Below are 16174 nucleotides of genomic sequence, written 5' to 3'. Positions count from 1 at the left end.
CTTCCACCACGTCCAGGATGTGTCATTCAGCCACTATATGTTCTCCTCATGCTGCCGCCACCTCCATGCTGTGTGATTCAGTCACTATATGGTCTCCTCATGCTGCCGCCACCTCCCCTCTGTGTCATTCAGCCACTATATGGTCTCCTCATGCTTCCGCCACCTCCAGGCTGTGCCTTTCAGCCACTATATGGTCTCCTCATGTTGCCACAACCTCCATGCTGTGTCATTCAGCCACTATATGGTATCCTCATACTGCCGCCACCTCCACGCTGTGTCATTCAGCCACTATATGGTCTCTTCATGCTGCCGTTACCTCCACCCTGTGTCATTTAGCCACTATATGGTCTCTTCATGCTTCTGCCATCTCCAGGCTGTGTCATTCAGCCACTATATGGTCTCCTCATGCTGCCGTTACCTCCACCCTGTGTCATTTAGCCACTATATGGTCTCTTCATGCTTCTGCCATCTACAGGCTGTGTCATTCAGCACCTATATGTTCTCCTCATGCTGCCACAAACTCTAGGCTGTGTCATTCAGCCACTATATGGTCTCCTAATGCTGCCCCCACCTCCACGCTGTGTCATTCAGCCACTATATGGTCTTCTCATGCTGCCGCTACCTGCAGGCTGTGTCACTTAGCCACTATATGGTCTCCATAAAATTTGATCATCGCTAGTCCTAATATGTTATCTTTGGAATTACCGCAGGAATCCAAATAAACAGGTTGGAACGAGAAAATTAAACCATAACTGATTAAATGAAACATTCAAAGTTTGATACGCAGTTCTGCAGTACCAGCTGTGCTTACTTACACATGCATGACTTGATATCTATCAAAAAGCATTTGATATCGTCAGGATCTACCCAGTAGCCATCCCGGGTCAGGCCTGCACCACTGAGAGGGAGTGTTTCCAGCACAAAGCACACTCAGTCATAAGCATGGGGGGGGGGGGGGTTAAATGCAGGGGCTGGGACAGGTGGTAGCTCTATTTTGAGATACAACTAGGATCTTTTACATAGTTTACACTGCAGCAATTATACACTATTGGAGCTGGAATTACCGTGGCTGCTGGCACCAGACTTGCCTTCCAATGGGTCCTCAAAAAAGGATTTAAAGTTTGCTCATTTCAATTACCAGTCTCTGTCATTGTGCCGCTGTGGCAGCGGGGCGACACCTGTGATCTGTATGTCATACTGAAAAACAGTACTATTTCACTAACACAGCACACTCCCTATGCATGTTACAACAAGGCAAAGTGTTCTACACCCCTATTGAGGCTCTCAGTAGCCCGGAAATAGCAGTTTTTTTTATAGTGATTCACCGCGAATAAATTTGGATCAAACCAAATTTTTTCGGAAAATTCTGCTCATCTCTACTTAGGACTTTGACAGGAACAAAATGGTACACCACTTAGATGTAGGTATGTGGTATGCACTTATTAGAGGAGGACAATGTGCTCCAGTATGCTTAAAACAGTATTTGTCTGCAACACCAGAAGGTGTGTACTTTTGCCTTGCCTTTCACAGTATCTAGGCCCTTAAGACTTTAACAGGAACAAAATAGTACACCACTTAGATGTATGTATGTATGTGGTATGCACTTATGAGGGGAGGACAATGCGCTCCAGTATGCTTAAAACAGTATTTGTCTACAACACCAGCAGGTGTGTACTTTTGGCTGGCTTTCACAGTATCTAGACCCTTAAGACTTTAACAGGGACAAAATGGTACACCACTTAGATGTACGCACAGGTTACACTTAATAGAGGACAATATGCTTTTAGTGCTCTGCTCACCCTAACTGGTAGGCTACTATTAGCTTTTCAGTTGTTGTACACACCAGTGCTGCAGCACACAGTCACTTTGTACTACACCCAAAATTGCCCTTTCTCTCTCAATCTCACTGCCTTCCCGATCAGTGTTTCTAGGCTGGAATTGGGCTTGAGGTGAATCATTGCTGCAAAAGCTTTTCTGTGCAACACACAGCTCTCTGTCCCTCTGCAAAAGAACAGTGATGTGACTGGGAGTTGAATCGCTGCTGTAAAAATGCTTTTCTGTGCAACACACACTGCTCTCTATCCCCTTTTCTCTCTTTTTGCAATAAAAGGTTGAAGTGACTGGCCACAAGATGGCTGCCGATTATATATGGCTGTGACATCACAGGGGTGGCTGGCTGCTGATAGGCTGCATGCTGCATGTGATTCAGGGTCATCCCTCTGACCCTTGTTCCCAGGATTCCTTGGCCCATGTCCTCACATGTGGATCCACCATTTTAGATGCCCTGGAGCCTGAACCTCAATAAATGGAGTTTAATTTGTTGCAAATCAAATTTTTCCTGAAATTCGTAACAAATTCGGATTCGTCAGATTTGATTTGCTCATCCCTAGTGTCTGCCTTTCAGATTGACTTCATAGTGGATACTAATTTTATTAACTTTAATCTTCCTCTGGGTGACTTCCAGTAAAGACGGCAACGCATTTGTGTCAGCTCTGACTGGGAATATAGTACTAAGCAATTACTAAATGGTTATTGTTTTAGAATAGATTCAATCATTATAGCCAAACATCATCTGTTAGCACAATTACATTCCATTAACTGAGCATTTTAGATTTATCTCTGGTTCCTTAACAAGAAAAAACACACAAACACTATTGGGTGCCCTTCAAGGCAAGCAGTCCTGTTATCAGTACTAATATTTGCTCAAGCACAGATCTGGAGATAAGAAAGCTATAATGACCATTACCGATGCTTAACTATACTTTCCAATATCTCTTAAGCTTAAGAAGACCTTTCCTCCACAATACAGGGACAATGATAATATTTCGGATAGACTTACTGATTTCTGTTGCTATTATAGTAATATTGTGCCATAACAGTGACTCCCGATCCAGAGGTTTGGAAGTGAAAATCGATCCGTTTCCAGAATCAATGTTGAATATCCTATCCATGTCTGTATGGCGGTCCACAGAATACCTGCAAGCAAAGCCCAACCATTATACACTGTCCTTTAAAGCAGTGCCCAGACTGCTGACTTAAAGTGTTAACAGCATTAATACAGTATATTGAATTAAAAATGACATTTTCAAATAGCAGCACAAAAAAGCATACAATTACTTAAAAGCCTACAATGTCACTACATTGTTAAGAGCACAGTTATACTATCAGGAAATATCTAACACTATAAATGTCAAAACATTTGAAATACAATCTCAGCTTCCTAACAACAAGCACTTGAATAATCCCTTTCTGATGGAAGCTAAAATCACTGGGTTTGCTACATCCAGCACACACTGGCCTGCGATCTTCCAGTCTGCAAGTGTCAAGTTATTTTTTGAACCAATCACAGGTACATTTGTGATGTTCACTTGTGTGTTGTCAACTCTTGACTGAGATGTAATAGCAAAGAATACAACTCATCTCATGATGTGTGTATGATATATAGTGACCCCCCGACTTATGATGGCCCCGACATATGATCAATTCAACATATGATGGCCTCTCAGAGCCCATCGTATGTTGAAGGCAGTATCGACATATGATGCTGCTGTGTGTCGGGGCCATCGTACAAACAGCTATCTGACAGCGCTGACAACTTCAGCAACTGACAGATAGTTGTTTAATGTGCCCCGTTCTGCCTCCTGTTACTCACATGCTGTCCTGCTAACTCACGCAGGCTTCCACTGTGAGCTCTGTGTAAGCCCCGCCCCCCAGTGCAGCCATAGCCAATAGCCTGGAACATCTTGCTGCAGGCATCCAATGAGCTGCTCGCTGCCCTCCCCTTCCTTTCCTATAGAGCTGTAGTTGGCAGGATCGTAATGGAGGACATTCTGTCCCCCCTGAAGGTATTTAAAGAACTGTACAGTACTGTATGCGATGTCACACATCACATACAATACATATACAAACTATACACCCCATACATCAATGTTTCCCTATCAGTGTGCCTCCAGCTGTTGCAAAACTATAACTCTCAGCATGCCCAGACAGTCAATGGCTGTACATGCATGCTGGGAGTTGTAGTTGTACAACAGCTGGAGGCACCCTGGTTTGTTAAACATTCCCCATACACTCCACATACAATGGTCATCCCAGAACCAATTAGCAGTTTCCCATAGAGATATGTATTCAACATACAATGGTTCCGAGGCCCCAGAACCAATTACCATTTTTACATAGACATATGTACTCGACATATGATGGTTTCAACATATGATGGTTTCCTGGAACCAATTAATATCATATGTTGAGGGACCACTGTATTTGCTTTCTCATGAGACAGGTGAGTAACACCAATACTTTTGTCTACATCATATACTATATCTATAACTTATAAGGCTATATTCACATTTGTGTCGTCTCTGTTCAGGGCCTCAGTTACAGATTTTTTTTAAATAATGGAGCAAAAAAGCACTGAAAGCTGAATTTTGTCCCATTAGAATCCTGCTAAATGATGGACACCAGATGGAAACTTGATGAACCTCATTAAAGTCAATGGGGTCTCTCTGTCCCACTCCATTCACTCATCCTTAAAGGAGTAGTCCGGTGCACACTTTTTTCATTTTATCCCATCCGGGCTGCAAAAGAAAAGAAAACACACTTTATCTTACCTGCCAACGAGCCCCCGGAGCTCCGGTACAGGTGTTCGGTCCCCGGGCTGTATTCTTCTTACTTCCTGTTAGTCCGACACGTCACACGGAGCTTCAGCCTATCACTGGCCGAGGCAGGACATCGTTGCGGCCAGTGATAGGCTGAAGCTCCGTGTGACGTGCCGGGCTAACAGGAAGTAAGAAGAATACAGCGGGGACCGAACACCTGTACCGGAGCTCCGGGGGCTCGTTGGCAGGTAAGATAAAGTGTGTTTTCTTTTATTTTGCAGCCCGGACAGGATAAAATGAAAAAGTGTGCACCGGACTACTCCTTTAATGGCATCTGTGAAAGAGCTTCTAAATAGAGAACAGACACAGATATAAACCTAGCCTTAGAAATCATATAAAGAAGAGTGTAGAAGAGGCCACACATCATAATTCAGCATACAATGACAGCTTAAAGGGGTAATCTGGTGAAAAACTTTTTTTTTTTTTTTTTTTAAATCAACTGGTGCCAGAAAGTTGAACAGAGTTGTAAATTACTTCTATTAAAAAAATCTTAATCCTTCCTGTACTTATTAGCTGCTGAATACTACAGCGGAAATTATTTTCTTTTTGAAACACAGAGCTGTCTGCTGACATCATGAACACAGTGCTCTCTGCTGACATCTCTGTCCATTTTAGGAACTGTCCAGAACAGCATATGTTTGCTATGGGGATTTCCTTTTACTCTGGACAGTTCCTAAAATGGACAGAGATGTCAGCAGAGAGCACTGTGCTCATGATGTCAGCAGACAGCTCTTTGTTTCAAACGGAAAATAATTTCCACTGTAGTATTCAGCAGCTAATAAGTACAGGAATGATTAAGATTTTTTAATAGAAGTAATTTACAAATCTGTTTAACTTTCTGGCACTAGTTGAGTAAAAAAAAAAAAAGTTTTTCACCGGAGTACCTCTTTAACTATATCCTCCTTTTCTTTTATATTGTATGGACTGTTTGAGGTATTAAGTGGTTATTAATATTGACAAATATGGCCCATGAATCCACGAACAGCTATATTTTGAGATATCTATTTTATTTTGCCATATGACAACTAATACATGATATCAAACCATATGTACATCAGAGAGGGCATCCCACTGCTTGGGAGCCACTCTATAAGGCAGGGTGGAAGGGCACTAGGTAAAAGTAAAACCTGCTCTCACAGACTTGGCCCAGCCAGGTAGTACAGGCTTGCCCATTAATTTGTATAAAATGCTATCTAAATGTATGGCTAAATCATTTCCTAGGCAACAAGAGCTGGTGTCTGATGGAGTCCAACCATGTAAGTCTTATAAACATTGACTAGTGACTTTAACTACTACAAATCACATGAGTTAAAGAGAATGGTGACACATTCATATCAATAAAAGCATTGATATAAATAAGTCATTGACCATGAGAAAATAAGAGGGAATGTGCAATTTGCCATTGCAACTGATGGAAAATCTAAGCTATCTAGCTAACTGCAGCTATAAGTAGGTCAATATCTTTCCGACTCTAATGGAGAGTTACACAAGGGGCTCAAAACTTTTGCAGCACTGACAATCCAAGGATTTGATCCTTCCTCCTTGAATAAGACATAAAAGATCACACACTTGCAAGATTTCCTGGTTAGAAGAGCTTGACATATACAGTTTCTCACATAAGTTAGTACAACCATTCACATTTTTGGAAATATTTTATCATATCATTCTATATGACAACAATGAAGGAATGACACTCTGCTACAATGTAAAGTAGTGAGTGTACAGCCTGTATAACCGTGTTTAAAGTTGCTGTCACCCCAGAATAACTCGACACACAGCCGTGTGCGTATAAAAAAGTCAGGGGAGCTCGACAAGCCGGCTCCCTGCCTTCTTTATACACAGCGCTATGCCTGCCCATATGATGATTATTCTAATTTCTTCACTACTAGTGATGTGAGAGCCTACATAGGAGCGGCGACTACAGGAGCAGAGGGTTCAAGTGCCGTAAGCTGTCACGTCACTAGGATGTGAGAGTAAAGAATATTCATCAGATAGCGAGCATAGCACTGTATCAAAGAGGACACCGAGAGGCAGAATTTTTTATTCACTGAACTAATGTTTGGAAGTAACCCCTTGTTGTTCACCCACACTGTAACCCATTGTATTGGCTTTAGTGAGGGTGAACAGCCTGTCAGTTTCCCTTTAATCTTAAACCAGACTGCAAAACGTCCATTAAACTCATTGGTTGTCCCGATCTTTAGGAAAAGACCTCATGAGATTGAAAACATTCCTAACTATTTCTTACGCTACATTCACACTGTTGGTTGTTTCCGGCAGTGTGAAGCCCATTATTTTAGGATCGAATAAAGCCGGAGAAAAAGTAGTGCTTGCACAGTCTTTTTCTCCGGCTTTTCTCTCCAAAAATAACGGCTATAATGGGGTCCATTATGACATGTCAAAATCATGGCTGTCAAACTGCAAAAAAAAGAAAAAAAGTAAGTTTGACGGTCGAATTTGACGGGGCATACTGGCAGTGTGAAAGGGGCCTAAATCATCTCTGTATTGCAATTTGCTATGCCCATAGGCTATCATATGGTACCCCCCAGTATAAGTCAGCTCTGAACTGCTATGCCTATAGTTATTATAATACTGCATACTGTATGTCATGTGTTTTATCAATAAAAATGTATTGTGACAATGAGCAAGTAAAGAAAGCAACACTAGAATGCATTTTTTGGGAGCAATAACGGGTAGACCACAAGTGCCTCTCTCTCATGATATAAGTACATTTACATATAAGTAGCTCTGTCTTTTCTTTGAGGGTTTAATATTTCAGGTTTGATAGCTTTTCTAGAATGGAAAGACACTCCAACAAGAATACATTATTGAAGAAAAAGGAATCAGTGTTCCGTGATGACAGGATGTAGCATATGAAGGACAGCTCTCAGCTATTTACCATATGTAACAAAGCCATAAAAATGAAAAGCTTGAAATTAATCATTTCTGCAAACTATTATCAAGTGTTTTATTTTTTAGCATGTGACCCCTGAAAGATTATTGATATTCTAGCTTCCATTTTACAAAAATGAAGAGCCATCAAGTATCCATCTTTTATCTGAGATTTGCAAGGTGCTCCTCATTTCTCTGGTTTCTCTCTGTATCTCCTGGCTTGAATAACATGGTTGGCTACAGTACCACTTTAATCCTTTAAGGTGATAAATGCTTCATTAAAAATGTCTTTTCATTTAAAAAAGGTATGGCATGTAACTAGGATATTCCATTACTCCATGCCATTATATGATTGGCAGGAGGTTAGACTATTTGGATCCTCACTGTGAGGAAAGGGCCACAGTGTAGCACTGTTTCTTTTACTGTTTCTTGCAGAGCAGTAGCCAGCCACCCGCAGTGCAGGAAACTGCAGTGGAGCACCAATGGAGTCAGCCAAGTGGCCTGGAGCACAGATGTATAGGAAAACAGCAGCACTAAATCAACACTGTGTTCTCTTTCTTGCTCAGGATCAGTGGTGGTTCCAGAGGCTGGACTCAAAACTAGCAATATGCCATCACTTTATGAGTGCAAAAACCCATTTAACCCCTTACCTCTAAGTGCAGGTAAGGGAGTATGGCACGGCTACGCAATTGTTTCCATGGCTTAACTGGCAGATGCCCCCTGCTATCAGCAGCTGACATCTTTGTGATAACAACTAAATGTGTGTGATCTACCCGTTTAAAAGTCGCAATCAATAGTGATCACGGCATTCAAGCAGTATCAACCATGCTGTCTAGTGGCCCCATCGCACCCCAACTCAGCAAAGTGCTGATTGGTTTCCAGGGCAGCCAAGGACTTACCTAGTTGCTTAAAATAGACCCATAGGAAGGCTAAAAGAGTATTAAAAAATAAAAGTAAAAAAAAAATGTTTTAAAAAAAATCTAACCCCTTCCCCCCCAAAAAAATGGGCAAGTGTGGAATACATTTTTGCAATCCTGATCCCCACACGGTTAATGATGCAAATGCAAAAAAATAGCAAAAGCTAAAATTGTTGATTTTGTTTTCACATTAAATCCCAGAATAAATTAAATAAAAAGTGGTTAAAAAAAACTACAAAAGTTGTACCTTTCAAAAACTAGAGCTAATGGCTCAAACAATGACCCTTCATACAGATCCATAGGTACAAAAATAAAAGTTATAGGGGTTAGAACATGGCAATGAACATATTTTTTTCAGGTCTTGGTTCATGTTTTATCATAAAATAAAACAAAAATAATCCAAGTTTGCTATCAATAAAGCTTTCATGCAGAATTTAAGTAATTTTTATTTTTAAAGATTACATCATATCTAAAATCAATCTGTTCATTACCTGGACTGGGTAGCTTAGCAACTGCATGACACCACTATTGCTCCTCATATAGGAAAAATGACAAAAAATTCAACCTGTCCTGAGCTATATTTTCAATTAAAGTGCAACTTTCCCCATATATATGCTTATGAAGATGCACACACAGTGCACTAGGGCTTCATATTATAGGCATACCATTATAAATAAATTAGGCTGCTTTATACTTACAAAAAAACTGCTTTATAATTCCTCTAGGGGTCAGGCCATCAGTCGCAGAGGCGGAGCCTGGGCCTCTCTTCGGCTATGTCACGCAGTTGATTGACACACAGGACTCACCTGCCTGTAGCGACCCTATGTAGCTCTGCTGTGTTTATACTGGTTGTCAGTCAACTGCACAATGTAAACACAGAGAGAGAGGCAGTGCGGCACTGGAGCAGAGCTGACCCAGTCAGGACTGTTGTCCTGACTCCCGAAGGAATTATAAAGCTGTTTTTTATTTTTTTTGTAAGTATAAAGCAGCATCATTTATTTATAAAGGTATGCCCAGAATTTGCTCTAGTGCCTTGTGTGCGCAGCTTCATAAGCATATTCATGTTGACAGTTGCGCTTTAAGCTATGAAGGGAGGATCTTTCAGTCTTCAGCTTCCATAGACATTAAGGTGTTGCTTTGTCCTGCCCCACCATATGTAACACTGCTTATAATGCCATTATTAGGTTCCATCAGAATTTATAGTATTTTTTATGACAGTACTATGGTGTTTTTTTAAAATTATTTCTCTGTGCCCAGGCTACGAAACGAAACAAAACAAACTTTAACTCACCTTCATATGTTTCCCAGTTGCTCCGATATTAGTGTCCTGTTTTCCAGTCCCTGTCTTCTTCCGCTTCCTGTGGGACTGTGAGTCATGCTGCACTCAACGTATCAAACGGCCGCAGCAATGTCCCGCTGCGGCCGCTCATACAATGAGCATAGCGTGACTCACCGTCCCGCAGGAAGCAGAAGAAGACAGGGACGGGAGAACGGGACACCGATATCGGCGCAGGAACGTAGGAAGGTGAGTTAAAGTTTGTTTTGTTTTGCAGCCCGGGCACAGAGGAATAATAAAAAAAAAAAACACCATAGTACTTCTTTAACTAGGCCTAGTTTTTTGGGGTTTTTTTGTGGTTTTTTTTCCACCTGAAAAAAACTGTAAAACAGCAACTGCTTTTCCAGCGTGTTCACGTTTTTTTCAAGTAGGAAGGAATGCAAATTTTTTGCCCTGTGACATTATTTCACTGCCTTCAGGGTACGAATCTGTGGAGAAGATACAGAGCTTCCGGCACACTGTAAAGAAGCAAGTAGTGATGCATGGCCTCACTTCTTATTTCTGTCGGCTCTATAGTATACATCAATGTATTGTATACTATTCTGGTGCCCGAGCTCCCATGACTATTCTTATGGTGGTCCCTACTTCCACAGGTACAGGTCAGGCTAAACAGGACATATACATTGTATATCTCCTGCTCAGCAAGAATATAGAGTAAAGCAGTGATCAGTACAGATCGTTGCATTACTGTAACCTCTCGCTGGGCGCTATGCGCCACAAATAAGGAGAACTAGCGCTGCTGAGCAAAGAGCCTCCAGCTGTTGCTAAACAGACAGACAGCATTTTTTTTTTGTAAATCTGTTTTTATTAACAGTTTCAAAACATTTATTGCGCAAATGATATACTCAGCATTCCAAGCTAATCACACCCCTTAAAGAGTGAACAAGAAAAATGATAAAGCCAGTGCAGACAACATAATACTAATGAATTTCACCCTTAAATAAGTTGATGAATGTCACCCTTAAACTTAAAATCATATAACAGAAAGCAGCCCTAGCTTTTTTGAATGCCTGAAAGGGAGATTAGATTGTAAGGGACAATGATTGCATAGATTATCTGTACAGCAATGTAGCATATGCTGGTGCGGTACACATCTCAGTGTACTTTTAGGGCAAAGGTAATGTCTTTGGATCGAGATGCTACATTTAAGCATAAAGTGAATATTTTGAACTGTTATGTGATTTAGCAGATTTGGTTCTACTTCTCCCAACAGGGTTATTTGTCACCATTGCCATCCAAGTAGATAAATACAATGCTGGACGATGTGCCTTGATTTCTGCCTTATGGTTTGATGTGCTAAATGTTGCATTTGATACAAGGCAGGCTTCTGACGCACCATGATTAAAAAGAATAAATAGAAATCGCTTTCTACAGTTATTTGACTGCACCTGACATCCAAAAACACAGAGTAGCTTTTATGCATTAAATAAGCTTTAAGTCACATGGGTGTTCGGCTTTTCTGTATCAAAACCCTGGCTGTAATGAGCTGAGAAGAAAAACAATTTCATTTTGAATGAAATGTGTTGCCATTTCCAGAATGCCTGCTATGTAATAAAGCTTAGTATAGTACACATGTAAAATGTCCACAACTCGCTCTAACACTGTAGCATAATGTTAAACCAATCTGACCGAAAGAGCTGGAGAGATGAATTATTTCTAATTACTAGAAGGCAGGAATGGAGATTTTATTTCCTATAGGAAAGCAGATCCTGAATTAATATCCTAAAGGTTGGTGCTCTCTAAAACGGGCGCGTCATCCTGATAAACACTGCTGACTTACAACATGGTCAAGGTCAAGAAGAACAAAAGCAGGGTATTACACCGAGGTAGAACACAAATACAATCTAGGGCTCCAGCACAATGTGAATCACAGGAATATTATGTATGAGAGGAATAACATCAATCTTGTGATAGGTCACATATCTCTTAAAACATCTGACTACAATGAAGGATGGTAACACCAGGTTAACCTGTTGAAATAGAGTTCTGCTGTGGATCTCTTTTTATGTTTTCAATTGACCGTGCAGGAAGAATGCAAATGTGACATTTCTCTTCATAGAACAAGTGGATGACTGCTGCCGGCAGCACAAGCTCTTTGCAAAATGGGATAAGCATGGCTTTGTACATTCTTATGCCTTTTATACGGGCCTGCAATGACTGCACGTCTAGATGTTGTAGGCAGCTATTTAGTTCTTAAGAACATTTTTTTTTGTCTTTTGTCTTAAAGGGTTACTCCGGTGAAAACCTTTTTTCTTTTAAATCAACTGGTGGCAGAAAGTTAAACATATTTGTAAATTACTTCTATTAAAAAATCTTAATCCTTCCAGTACTTATTAGCTGCTGAATGCTACAGAGGAAATTCCTTTCTTTTTGGAACACTGATGACATCACAAGCACAGTGCTCTCTGCTGACATCTCTGTCCATTTTAGCAACCATGCATAGCAGATGTATGCTAAGGGCAGCATGGTGGCTCAGTGGTTAGCACTGCTGCCTTGCAGTGCTGGGGACTTGGGTTCAAATCCCATTAAGGACAACAATAAATAAAGTGATATTATAATAAAAACCCACTCTAAATAGGTTGTCTTGATGTGGCGAGTGGGCTTGTAATATTTGATCAAAAATGTATACTAACAACCTGTTAGTTTTTGATATTATGTTGAGAAGCAATCAGATCATTATACAAGATTGTAGATGTGCACCATGTCTGTTTTCTACCCGAATTCACACTGTTTTCTATCCTTTTTTTTTTTTTGAACATGTGCTGCACTCTTCCCCACCCCCTCAGCCCAACCCTATATAAGTAGTAGTTAGCTACACAAGGGCCATTTCTTTCCTAGCACCCTTCCAGTCTGACTGGGAGAGCATGGTAAGTCAGCTATTACACCTTGTTCACACTGGTGTGGTGCTGTGCGGCGTCCGTTGCTGCCGTGGTGCCGTGTCTGCGGGGAGGTGTCTGGTTTGAGTGGCATTGGGGCCGCTCTGCCAGTGGGTCGTTTTCCCCCCCGTGGGCACTGGTGTCGCGGCGGTGGTGGTCGCCGCCCAGTGCTACGCCATTTTATGCTAGGGACGTTAGGGACTTTCTTCTCTAAATAGGTGGCCTTGACGTGGAGAGTGGGCTTGTACTTTTTGATCAAAAATGTATACTAACAACCTGTTAGTTTTTGATATTATGCTGAGAAGCAATCAGATCATTATACAAGATTGTAGATGTGCACCATGTCTGTTTTCTACCCGAATTCACATTATTATAATAATGTCAGCAGAGAGAACTGTGCTCGTGATGTCATCAGAGAGCATTCCAAAAAGAAAAGAATTTCCTCTGTAGTATTCAGCAGCTAATAAGTACTGGAAGGATTAAGATTTTTTCATAGAAGTAATTTACAAATATCTTTAACTTTCTGCCACCAGTTGATTTAAAAGAAAAAATGTTTTCCCCGGAGTACCCCTTTAATGAATGAAAACTTCAGAGGTTAAAATCTCATACAAACAGGCTATGTTACGATTGTATTTTATAGTGCATTTTGTTTCATGCCAAAATACACATGAAAAACATGTGAAATATGTTTACAGTTGTTTTTAATGGGAATTTGCACTGTTGTTCCCGCTGTGAACTGCAATGTGCAAATCTTTTTAAAGGTGGTATTCTGCATGGGAAGGCATGACACAGGTTATCTCTATTGTATGGGGGAATCCACCACCAAAACCGTGACAAACTATTTGGCAAAAAGGTATGCCTTGGGTTTCTGCTGCCTGTTCTGCATAACTTTAATTTATGCAAAAAGCAAAGGGGTTTCTCTAACCTAAACATTCACGGACTATACTTAGGATGTACTATCAAAGTTTAATCGGTGGGGACTATTAAAGTGAAAAAAAAAGTAAACAAATAAAGTAAAAAAAATGTGAAAAACCCCCTCCCCAATAAAAATGTAAATTGTCCCATTTTCCCTATTTCACCCCCAAAAAGTGTTAAAAAATTATTTTATATACATATTTGGTATCGCCGTGTGCGTAAATATCTGAACTATTAAAATAAAATGTTAATGATACCGTACGGTGAACGGTATAATTAACATAGATAGGATGTCCTATACATAGCACTGAACAGCGTTATCGGTCATCTTCTGCTCTGTTCTGCGGGAAGGCAGATCAGAGCAGAAGACGCCGGGAAGGCAGCCGAGGAAGGTGAGGGGACCTCCGTCTGCCGTGCTGGATGATTGGATCTCTGCGGCCGATCCGATCATCCATTTAAGTGACTGCGATGCTGCAGATGCCGTGATCTGTATTGATCACGGCATCTGAGGGGTTAATGGCGGATCCGCGGGATCGCTTATGCCCGCCATTACCGGCGGGTCCCTGGCTGGGACCGGCCATGCATGATCCGGGCATCGCGCCGATTCCCACGGTTATGCTTAGGACGTTAAGTACCACCTCACCAGGACGTACATTTATGTCCTTCGTTGTTAAGGGGTTAATTAATATTTTATCATCTATAAAGCTACAAGGCATTATCTGTATTACATGAACAAATGAAAGAAGAGATTGACACTTCTTACAGATTTTAGCCCTCTGAGAACTGTTGTTTTGGAGCAGTGGTCTGCCCCCTCTTGTTCACCTATTGTTTCAACTATATCTCCAATTGGCTATCAGGGCGTGCCTCTGAGAGTTAGGATACATTCACAGTGCAACATTTCTGAGTAGGATTTCGCTCGGGAATTCCTCTGCATGAATCTAACATTAGTGTGAATGGGTTTTCTATTGTCTCATTCACACTGCGGAATTTCCACTGCGGAAATTCTGGACTCGCCAAAAGAATGAACATGTACATTTTTTCAATGAAAATAGAAACATAGAATGTGTTGGCAGATAAGAACCATTTGGTCCATCTAGTCTGCCCAATAATCTGAATCCTATGAATAGTTCCTGGCCCTATCTTATATGAAGGATAACCTTATGCTTATCCCATGCATGTTTAAACTCCTTCACTGTATTTGCAGCTACCACTTTTGCGGGAAGGCTATTCCATGCATCCACTACTCTCTCAGTAAAGTAATACTTCCTGATATTACTGCATAAATCTTTGCCCCTCTAATTTAAAACGATGTCCTCTTGTGGTAGTTTTTCTTCTTTTAAATATGCTCTCCTCCTTTACCATGTTGATTCCCTTTATGTATTTAAAAGTCTCTATCATATCCTCTCTGTCTCTTCTTTCTACTACACATGTTCAGGTCCTTTAACCTTTCCTGGTACTGTAAGTTTTATCCTGCAATCCACGTACTAGTTTAGTAGCTCTTCTCTGCACTCTCTCTTCTGGAGATATGGCCTCCAGTACTGCGCACAATACTCCAAGTGAGGTCTCACCAGTGTTCTGTACAGTGGCATGAGCACTTTTCTCTTTCCACTGCTTATACCTCTACCTATACATCCAAGCATTCTGCTAGCGTTTCCTGCTGCTCTATTACATTGTCTTCCTACCTTTAAATCTTCTGAAATAATTACTTCTAAATCCCTTTCCTCAGATACTGAGGTCAGAGCTGTGTCAAATATTCTACCCGAGAGTTTTTACACCCCAGGTGCATTATCTGACCATTCATATAGTTTGTCTAAATCCTTTTCCATTTGGCGCATCCCTCCAGGAACATAAACCGAACCATTTAGATCTTTTGCAATATCATTAATGAAGATATTAAACAAAATTGGTCCCAGTACAGATCCCTGAGGTACCCCACTGGTAACAAGACCTTGCTCTGAATATTCTCCATTGACTACAACCCTCTGTTGTCTGTCATTCAGTCACTGCCTAATCCACTAAACAATATGGGAGTCCAAGCTCAATGACTGCAGTTTATTGATAAGTATTCAATGTGGGACAGTGTCAAAAGCCTTACTAAAATCTAGATATGGCATGTCTACTGCCCCTCCGCCATCTATTATATTAGTCACCCAGTCAAAAAAATCAATACAATTTGTTTGACATGATCTCCCTGAAGTAAACCCATGTTGTTTTTCATTTTGCAATAAATGGGATTTTAGATGTTCCACAATCCTATCCTTTAGTAGGGTTTCCATTAATGTTCCCAAAATCCGCATGGACTGCAATGTGGTCAATGGTGACACTGTATGTCTGCATGGTCCTAGCACTGATAGATGTAGATGGGATCTCCGTCAAATAATTTCTCTGAGTGGAGATTCCGTAGGGTAAATGAGCTCCTAGTTTTACCATAGTTGGAGAGCCTGCTTTAGTGAGACAGCAGAGAACTAGTACTGCCCTGCCACATAATTGTATTCTATACTTTGATGTAAATGTGGCTGAAATAACAGGAGAGGTGAGCTCTGGAAATGAGGATGAATGGGAGTCCATACATTTTCTTGCTAG

General features: G+C 40.9%; 1 protein-coding gene across 6 annotated transcripts in view; it reads right to left on the bottom strand.

Annotated features, from left to right (window-relative positions):
- LOC130273722 (cadherin-6-like) overlaps positions 1 to 16174 on the bottom strand; it is a 445459-nt gene that overhangs the window by 46082 nt on the left and 383203 nt on the right. For all 6 annotated transcript variants that reach the window (XM_056520967.1, XM_056520970.1, XM_056520971.1 and 3 more), the window contains one exon: positions 2840 to 2976. In XM_056520967.1, coding sequence (XP_056376942.1) covers positions 2840 to 2976 — 137 coding nt within the window. The remainder of the gene's footprint in view (positions 1 to 2839; positions 2977 to 16174) is intronic.

The sequence above is a fragment of the Hyla sarda genome, chromosome 5, assembly GCF_029499605.1.
Source record: "Hyla sarda isolate aHylSar1 chromosome 5, aHylSar1.hap1, whole genome shotgun sequence".
In the NCBI taxonomy this organism is placed as follows: Eukaryota; Metazoa; Chordata; class Amphibia; order Anura; family Hylidae; genus Hyla; species Hyla sarda.
This window is presented reverse-complemented; position numbering and strand designations above follow the sequence as displayed.